The 9,339-nt window shown below is 49.9% G+C and overlaps 2 protein-coding genes across 2 annotated transcripts in view; one reads left to right on the top strand and one right to left on the bottom strand.

The window, feature by feature from the left end:
- Positions 1–6,277, bottom strand: part of Haus5 (HAUS augmin like complex subunit 5) — a 10,724-nt gene extending 4,447 nt beyond the window's left edge. Inside the window, exons 1-12 of the mRNA XM_005361222.3 lie at positions 6,147–6,277; positions 5,426–5,488; positions 5,298–5,330; positions 5,138–5,162; positions 4,170–4,275; positions 3,931–4,090; positions 1,493–1,562; positions 1,320–1,402; positions 836–893; positions 561–682; positions 335–398; positions 125–255 (exon numbers count right to left, since the gene is read on the bottom strand). Of these exons, the coding sequence (XP_005361279.1) occupies positions 125–255; positions 335–398; positions 561–682; positions 836–893; positions 1,320–1,402; positions 1,493–1,562; positions 3,931–4,090; positions 4,170–4,275; positions 5,138–5,162; positions 5,298–5,330; positions 5,426–5,488; positions 6,147–6,268 (1,037 nt within the window). The 5' untranslated portion in view covers positions 6,269–6,277. The remainder of the gene's footprint in view (positions 1–124; positions 256–334; positions 399–560; positions 683–835; positions 894–1,319; positions 1,403–1,492; positions 1,563–3,930; positions 4,091–4,169; positions 4,276–5,137; positions 5,163–5,297; positions 5,331–5,425; positions 5,489–6,146) is intronic.
- LOC113457658 (zinc finger protein 420-like) overlaps positions 1–9,339 on the top strand; it is a 1,205,902-nt gene that overhangs the window by 511,637 nt on the left and 684,926 nt on the right. The window lies entirely within an intron of this gene.

The raw sequence follows: 9,339 nt of genomic DNA, 5'->3' as shown, positions 1-9,339 counted from the left end.
CGGGGACATGAAGAACCCCACGGGAAACAAGCACCAGGGAAGGAAGTGAGGGGGCCCCAGGGTAGCTGACATCCAGGATCCCCAGCCTCTTGGGAGAGGGCCTCTGCTGAAGGAGCCTCCTTACCTCTCACTGGGTCCCAGGGTGTGTCTCTCCACCTCCTCCACTAGGCTCTGGAGGCGGCCAGTCAGGTCCTGCCGCTCACTCAGGAGCACACCCCTCTGGGTAAGGAGGGCACCTACAGCCTGCCAGCCCTCCTGGAAGAACAAGGTCTGTGTGGGCTTGGTCCATGGGCAGAATGGTTCAGTGGGACTTAGGAGAGTGCCCCAGGGTTACCTGGATGAGATGAGCAGAGGGTGGCATGGCCTGGCTGGAGTTCGATGGGTCCGGTGCCTGGGCTCTGGAATGGGGACAGAACAGCTGAGGGAGCACCCTTTATTTTTGTCGTGATGGGTGTGGGTCATCAATATCGGCCTTCCCCTCCCCTGCTGTTGGCTGGCATTCAGTTCCAGCCTGTTTGCAGGATGCTGCCTGCGCCTGGCTATAGGAGCTCACTGCACACCTGGACAGCTCTTCTTCCTTGAGTCCATCCCTACACAGGGACCGAATCTCCGTCTCCCGCTCTGCAGCCAGGTACTTCAAGGCGGCCAAGATGTGGCCTGCAGGGTGGTTTCTCAGCAGTGTCTGGTAGGGACAAGTGGGAAATCAGGGCAGGATGGTGGTACAGGGATGTGAGCCAGGTCTGTGGGGAAACAACTCATGGCTGGACATTAGGGGTTGGAAGTTTCATGGGGGAGCAGGAGGAAGTACCCTTTCCCAAGAGCCCCGCCCTCTCACCTCAACTGAGGTCAGCCACTGTTGATGGGAACTTCTGAAGTGGTCATCACGGGGGCTTCTGTGGATTTGGGTAAGGGGACAAGGGATGTTGTAGGACACATTGGTTACCCTCCAATTATCACCACTACCTGTAAGTAGGAGCTATGGTTGTCCCCATTGTACAGACGAGGAAATCCATTCCTTACATGCCCATTTCCTCACCAGAGCCCCAGTTACATAAGGGCCTCCTCTGAGTCCTAGAGCCTCAGGCCTCCCTACTCCGAACAGCCCTGATCCAGAGAAAAACATGCCCATAGGGCTAGTCACCCTGAATGTCATTGGCTAAATGGATTGGGATGTCGCTGTCTATGGTGGATCTGCATCTTCTTCATCCTGCCCTCGGGACATACTCCAGAAATCCAGTCTTGAGTAATTTACAAACCAGCAATCTCCTGGCCCTCATGCCCACGGCCTTCCCTGGGTGCTGGAGCCTGGCAACACTCACGGGATGCTGCCTCCCCTGGCCTTGGGAATGAGAAGGTTCTGCAGGAACTGAGTCCGGAGTGAGCAGGCCGTCCGGACATCACGCTAGAGGGAAGAGGATGGGGCATGAGTGGGCTCCAGGCCTCGGCTTGATCCCTGACGCCTCATAGCTCCCACCCAGCCCCGGACTCTCACCAACACCTTGGGCTCTAGGGCTGGGGCTGTTGACGCCAGAGGTCCAAAGGTCACGTCCACTTTGGCTTTCCTGGAAGGAAGCGTGTAGTTGGGATGGGGTCCTAGGGACAGCAGGTGTCTGTGCCCCTCCTCCCCCTGCCTGGCTCTCATAGGCTGGCTCTCAGATTAGGGCCACTGTCATCTCCTATACTAGCCTCCTCATTGGTCTACCTATTCCTGTCTCCTCTGGTCTGACCTTAGCGGTCAGCAACCCTGCTAAAATCTGGGGAAAGTCAGGCCAGTGCCTGAGAGTCTAGCCAGTGATTTTCAACCTTCCGAACACTGTGACCCTCTAATACAGCTCCTCATGCTGTGATGACCCCCAACCATACGGTTATTTTCATTGCTACTTCATAGCTGTAATTTTGCTGTTATGAATCACTGTAAATATCTTTGCTTTCCAATTGCCTCACTGTGAAAAGGTCTTCCGACATATGGGAGTAGCAACCCACAGGTTAAGAACTGGATTTTAGCACTCAGGAGGTTGAGACAGGGAGATCACTGAAAGTCTGAAGTCAGCCTAGGCTACACAGTGAGCTGCTAGCAGGTGATGGGGACTGAACCCAGATCCTCTGAAAGAGCAACCAGTGCTCTTAACCTCTGCGTCTTCTCTCTAGCACCTGGGCTACATAGGAAGTTCCAGGCCAGCCAGCCTAAACTACTGTCTCAAAACAATAACAAGGAAAACTTGACTTGGCTGGGTCTGGCACAGGCCTATCCTCCCAGTGCCATGGAAAGCTGGCACAGCTGCTATGCTTACAAAGTCAGTTTAGGCCACTCTAGGTAACTTAGTAAGACTTCATCTCAAATTTTATAGAAAGTAAAAAAAGGCAAGTTGGAGCCGTAAAAATGGCTTCTGGTTAAGATCATATATTGCTCCTGTACATGACCTGGGTCTGGTTCCCAGAACTCATATTTAGTGGCTCACAACTGCCTGTAAATCCCGGTCCAGAGGATCTGATGCCTTCCAGCCTCCATGGGCACTAGCATGCGTGTGGGGCACATAAACTCACATACGCACATACATAAGTAAAAACAATAAATGTATCTTCAAACAAACAAGCAAAAGGGCAAGGGTTGGGCACGGTGATGCACATCTTTAATCCCAGCACTTGGGAGACAGAGGCGAATGGTTCATTGTCATGTTGGGGCCAGCCTGCTCTACATAGACCCTGTCTAAAACAAAGTAAACAAACAAACAAAGGGCAAGGGGTGTAGCTCAGTAGTAAAGCGCTTGTTTAGTACATGTGAGGTCTGAGGTTTAATGCCGAGCACCACAGCTACACGGGAGGGAGAGACAGGGCAGAGGTTAAGGGCACTGGCTACTCTTCCAGAGGAGCTGGGTTCGATTCCCAGCACCCACGTGGTAGCTTTTAGTTTCAGGGGAGTCAAAGCCCTTTTCTGGCTTCTGAGGACACTAGGCATACATATGGTGCACAGATATACATGCTGGCAAAAAACCTACATATGTAAAAGAAATAAAGACAAAAACATTTACTCTTAAACAAAACACCACCCTCATGAGACCTAGGGAGTATCATGGCACTATTCCAAACCCTCCCCAATATGACTCTTCCCTATCACACTCAGAGCAGCTGGCAGACATCTGAGCACTCTCCATGATTCTGACTAACCTCTTTTTTTAAACATTTATTAGTGTATTTTATGTATATGTGTGCTGTATTCATGCACACTAGAAGGAGGAATCTGATCCCATTACTGATGGAGGCTGGGAATTGAACTCAGGACCTCTGGAAGAGCACTTAAGTGCTCTTAACCACTGAGCCATCTCTCCAGCCCCCCCTAATTCTTATACTAACTAGAGAGGTTGAAAATTAACGCCATTCCATAGATCTTAGAAACAGAGGCACAGAGAATACTTGGCCCGAGATCATGTGGTTCTAATTAGCCAGGCCAGGACGCCTGCTGTTTCAGAAACTGCAGAGCCTCCATGGCTTTTCCCACTCCCACTCCACCTCCTCACACGTCCCTCTGGCCAGCAAGGCTTGGGCTGCACTATCTTCTGGATGTCCATTTCCCAAGCTGAGCTCTGGCCTATAAGCTAGCTATGGGGACTCCTTCCCCCTTGTCATAGGATCCTTCACAGAATTTATCTCTTCCTGAAACTGTGAGCTATTTCCTAGGTGACCATCTGCCTTCTATGTAGCAGGCATCCGGTCTAAAGGGTGGGGACCTAGTCTGTGTATTTGGTTGTTTCCTCAAAGCCAGTGTTCTAAATGTCTAATTGGCACCAGATCAGGTACCCAAGGTAGAAGTCCTACCTGGTGACCCTTATGTTACAGTTGCAAGGTCAGAATTCCAGAATCAGGAAGGGAGCAGGCAGAGTGCTGGGGTCTCTGAGGGTAATGTCTAACCTCCCTGGGGAGGCTAAGCCCCACCTTTGCATGTCCTGCAGATGCCTGGTCTGATTCTGCAGCTTCTGCATGGGGTCCTGCAGCCCACGCTGCTGTCTTTGCACAGCTCTGGCTTGGGCCTTGAGGAGAAGAGCTCGATGCTGGGTCTCTTTCATGCTTTGCAGCTCCTGCGCCATGGCCATGTCTGTGGGACGAGCAGAGGCGGCTGTCAGTACCTCCCTCACCCAGGGTTTATGGTCCACTTGGCTGGCCCCACGAGTCACCCTGAGCCTCCGTCTCTCGATCCATCAGCTCCAGGTTCTGATCTAGTCCTTGGATCTCGGCACGCAGGCGGGCCACAGTGGCTTCCAGCTCCAGCTTCTGACGGACCTGGTGGGTCAGGTAGAGGGTCAAAAGGTTAGATGCTAGGATTCATGGGGGCGGATCCTGGCTGGACTACCTTCCGGGTAGCACCAGGCTCCTCTCCTGGGAGGTGAATGACACAGAAGCACCAAGAGTCTCTCTGACTCTCCCTCTCCTGGGATGACCTCTCCATCTTTTTGGTTTTCTGTGTGGTGACTTCCACACCTGTCAGAGGCTTTTTCTTATTTTTTATTTTTATTGAGACAGGGTTTTGTTGTATAACTAGCTCAGACTGCTCTTAAACTCACAGTCCTCTTGCTTAAGCTTCTAAATGCTGGAATAAAAGGCAAGTACCACCACGCCCAGCTCTGTCTTAAGTCTTTAATGTGAGTGTGGCACACATCACATGCATACAGGCACCAGTGGAAGCCAGATGTCAGAGCCCCTAGAACTGAAATCATGGTTGTTAGCCATCTGCTCTGGATGCTGGGATCTGAACTGGGGTCCTCTTCAAGAGTCGCAAGTATCCTTAACTGTTGAGCCTCCTCCTAGTCTTGACTGCTTCCCTGTGCCCCTTAGCAGCTTCCAAACCTGTCTTTTCCTCATTGTTGTTTTTCGTTAAATTCAGCATCTGCCCCTTAAGCAGCTGCCGTCCTAACTAGCAGTTGCAGCTCGCAGCTACCAGTAGTGTTTGGCCACACTGATCGTAGTTCCCTACACTACCCAGCTGGTGCCTGGTTTCCCCTGGACTACAGCCCCTGGGAGCACAAAGGCCTAGCTGTTCTGTGACATAGTGCCCCTGACGTATCCAGCACATCCAGTGCCTAGAGCGAAATACTTGTAAGCTCTTTTTTGGTTGGAAGAAACTCTTACAGTAGAGGTCTCTCACCTTTGGATTGTCCTGATGGCCATACCTAAAGAAATGAGACTGGAGTTAGAGGAGATGGCTGGGGCTTTCAGAGTAGAAGGCAAGAAGCAGAGGCTGTGGACGCGGGCATGGTTAGACAGGATTGGGGACGATAGTTAGGATGACTTGAAGAAGCAGTTACCAGAGGAGGTTTCCCCGGATCATCTTGATACTCCTGCATGGGAAAGACAGAGGGAGAGGAGTTGCTGAAGGCCTTGCCCAGGCCTTCCCCCCATTCGCAACTCCCTCTCTTGCAGCAGCTTGGCTTACCTCTGATTATGTACATGCTGCACGACGTAGGCCCAGATGTCAGACCCCTGACCCAGACACAGCCTGAGGAGACACAGCAGAAGGTATCTCAGGGCATCACCCAGGAGGAAGACCCTCCGCCATTCCCACAGTTAGGCGGAACGGTCCTGGGAAAAAGAGGCAGGTGCTCCTGGGGTTGAGTGGGTGTCACTGAAAGGGGGGGCGTCTCACTAAGTGTGAGGCTATTCTCATTCCACAATGGGGTTCTCCTCCTTCTCGGAGAGGGTTAGCCGTAGTCACTTCCAGAGGTGAATGTGAGGGGAAATGACCTTTCATAACAGGGTCATTCTTCCTACAGATTCGGTCCCCAATAGGACGGCTATTGCTAACCATGTAGTGTCATCTTTGCTTATGGGGAGAGCGGTAAAGGCGAGGTGCTACAGGGTTCGCCTTACTCTGCAGATCCTATTTCCACACTGGGGGTAGGAGGGGCTCCACTAACGCTTGAACTATTATCACAGGTGTCAGGAATTTTTGTTTTGTGCGGCGTGACAGGAATTACTTGGGGTCCTCATTCAACTCTAAGATTATTATTATTATTATTTTTGGAGAGACCACTCTGGGTGGGGAGCCCTCAGTTACGGGTGTATGCGTGTGTGTCTCATCCTCTAGGAGGGTAGGGGATCTCACTCCTGGAGGCTAATTCTAGGATGGGGCGTCCTTACTCCAGGAGCGGCCTCACCTGCGCAGCGTCGACTCCCCAGGGCGGGCTGCTTGGGGCACCTCCATCTCTTCTGCAGCCCAGCAACTAAGTTCCCGCGCTTTCGGCGTTTGATCCATGGCTGTCAGAGAGCTCAGCTGCATTCGCAGCTTCCCGCACTCAAGTATGGCGCCCGCCTATGACGTCACGAGCGCGACGCTTGGACGTCCCCGGTTACCAAGCCGCCTGCAGATCTCTGCTTCCAGGTCTTGGAGCAAGGCGGCTTTCTGTAGTGCCTCTTCAAGCTCGCGTGTCGCTTCCACTGAGTGACAATGAAAAGGACGGGTTGGGATACACGCGCCCGCTTGCTCTCCTTTGTTCTTTCACTCACTGTAAGAGGTAAAAGGTCCTGAAGGTTTCACCTTATTTTCTTGCACGCTAAGAGGATGAGTGTCAGATTCCAAGAAGTTGCTTCTCCTAAAGTCTGTCCGTGTAGACAAAAGCCAGCATTCCCTCGGGGACTTAAAAATGATAGCTCCTGGTCGGATGGTGGTGGCGAACGCCTTTAATCCTAGCACTCTGTAGGCAGAGGCAGGAGGATCTCTGTGAGTTCTACAAAGCGAGTTCCAGGACAGCCAGGACTGTTACACAGAAAAACCCTGTCTCGAAAAACAAAACAGTTCCTACTTGCTAAAAGGAGTCATTCCCCTAATCTTTGGCAAAGGGACATATGGTTCTCCCATTAACCTATGCCTGTAGTGGTTATTAGCATGGCAGGGTGTGTGCTAGCCTCTAGCCTCAGAGTCCCTCCTAGCAAGCACCAGTTTCAGAGTCATTCTGGCTGGCATATCCCACCTCCTACCCGTACTCTCTCCAGCCCCCGAGTTTCCCTTCCCTTCCCCCAGCTTCTGATTCCCATAGAACTCGGCATTTGGGCTACTTGTCCTCTTGGTCCCCTCTCTCCTCTCTTCTCTTCCTCTCTTGCTCTCTTCCCCTCTCTCTCCCCTCATGGTCAGATCTATTTTGCTGGCCATGTTCAGTCTGTTTTCCCTATCTTATCTGAAAAGATTCTGCTTTCCATAAGCCTCTCCACTGATGCAGCAATTCAAATCAGACCAAATCAAACCGAATTATAAAAGGCTCAGGTTTAATGGATAAAACGCTCGTGGATGATTTCCAGCCCCCCCCCCATCCCCACCCCAAGAGAGGAAACAGGGAAGAGATACTGAAAAACCATGTGTCTGTTTTCTGAGGGGCAATTTAAATACCCTGTGGGAGTGGGCTCGAGCATCTGTGGAGGAGCTTTGTTTGGTGGGCTTCTGAGATGAGGCAGGGTTTGGGGAGAGAGAGATGGGGGAGGAGGAGGATCGAGGTGGAGCTTCCTCCAGAACATCCATTGTCTACAATAAAACCCTTCTCAACCATACCCATGAGTGGTCCTGTCTTCATTTTCATTCACTGAGAACCAAATGAGGAGAGACAATGAACTTAATGTGTATTTTATTAATGTTTAATTTAACTTACCTTTACATATATTTGTTCAATTTTATTTTATGAGTATTGGTGTTTTGCTTGCATGCAGTACGTGCAGGGTCAGAAGAGGGTGTCAGAGTCCCTGAAATTGGAGTTATAGATGGTTGTTAGCTGCCATGTGGTTGAGGGGAATCAAACCACAAGTTTCTGAAAGAGGAGCCAGTGTTCTTAACAACTAACTGAGCCATCTTCCCAGCCTTATCCATTTTCTTGAGGAAGGGTCTATGTAGGCCAGGCTGGGTTAGAACTTGTGATCTTTCTACCTCAGCCTCCCAAATTCTGGGATGAGCTACTGATGTGGGATGCCCCTCTGTATGCTGTGAATATGTTTTTTTTTTTATTACCATTAGCTAATAAAGAAGCTGATCTGGCCAATAGCTAGGTAGAATAGAGCCAGTTAGGAAATCCAAACAGAGATACAGGGAGAAAAAGGGTAGAGTCAGGCCGGGCGATGGTGGCGCACGCCTTTAATCCCAGCACTCGGGAGGCAGAGGCAGGCAGATCTCTGTGAGTTCGAGACCAGCCTGGTCTACAGAGCTAGTTCCAGGACAGGCTCCAAAGCCACAGAGAAACCCTGTCTCGAAAAACCAAAAAAAGAAAAAAAAGAAAAAAAAAAGGGTAGAGTCAGGGAGACACCAGCAGCTGCTGGAGAAGCAAGATGTGAGATAATAAGCCATAAGCCTCATGGTAAAATATAGAATAACAGAAATTGGTTAATTTAAGTTGTGAGAGCTAGTTAATAATAAGCCTGAGCTAATAGGTCAAACCATTTGTAATTAATATTAAGCCTCAGAGTGGTTATTCAGGAACTGGAGGTGGGAGCAAAATCTCCAGTTACAAGCTACTGATGTTTGGTGTTGTGGAATATTAAGATGTATTCCATTCATTTATGCTGTGGAACATTTGTTTAATGATGTGAAGATGTGTTGTATTCTTTTATATTGCATTTGTTTAACTCTGTGAAGCTGTGTTACTTTGCCTGCCTACAACACCTGATTGGTCTAATAAAAAGCTGAATGGCCAACAGCAAGGCAGGAAAAATAGCCAGGGCTTCCAGTCAGAGAGAATAAATAGGAGGAAAACATCTAGACTTGAGAGCAGAATGGGAGGAGCAAGTAGTGAGAAAAGGTGGTGAGGAGGATGCTAGGGGCCACACACCCAGCCACCCAGCCACACGGTGAGCCACAGAATAAGAAGAAAAGAAAAATACATAGAATAAAGAAAGGTAAAAAGCTCAGAGGCAAAACATAGTTAAAGAGAAATAGGATAAGTTAGAAAAGCTGGTTAGAAACAAGCCAAGATAAGGCCAGTATTCATAAGTAACAATAAGTCTTCATGTTGGAAGTTCCCCTTGACCTCACTCACCCCTCCTCATTCTACTTCCCCGCTTCTCAGAAAGCCTGCCAAACAAGCTGCTCAAGACCATGCCTACAGGGTATTTAAGCTCCAGTGGCCAGCCCTGCCATGTGATTTCTCCTCCCCCCCACCTCACTTCTGGGGGTCTTGAGAGTCACCCAGTGGTGTTTTGCTCCTTAAACCTGGACTTTAATTTGGCTTAAATTACTACTGGTAATACAAATACTGATCAAAAACCAACTACAGTTTGGTTCCAAAAGCAGAGTCTTTTTAAAAATACATTTTTAATTGATATTTACTGAGTTCTACATTTTTCTCTGCTCCCTCCCTGCCTCCCCCCTCCCCC

The sequence above is a fragment of the Microtus ochrogaster genome, linkage group LG4, assembly GCF_000317375.1.
Source record: "Microtus ochrogaster isolate Prairie Vole_2 linkage group LG4, MicOch1.0, whole genome shotgun sequence".
In the NCBI taxonomy this organism is placed as follows: domain Eukaryota; kingdom Metazoa; phylum Chordata; class Mammalia; order Rodentia; family Cricetidae; genus Microtus; species Microtus ochrogaster.
This window is presented reverse-complemented; position numbering and strand designations above follow the sequence as displayed.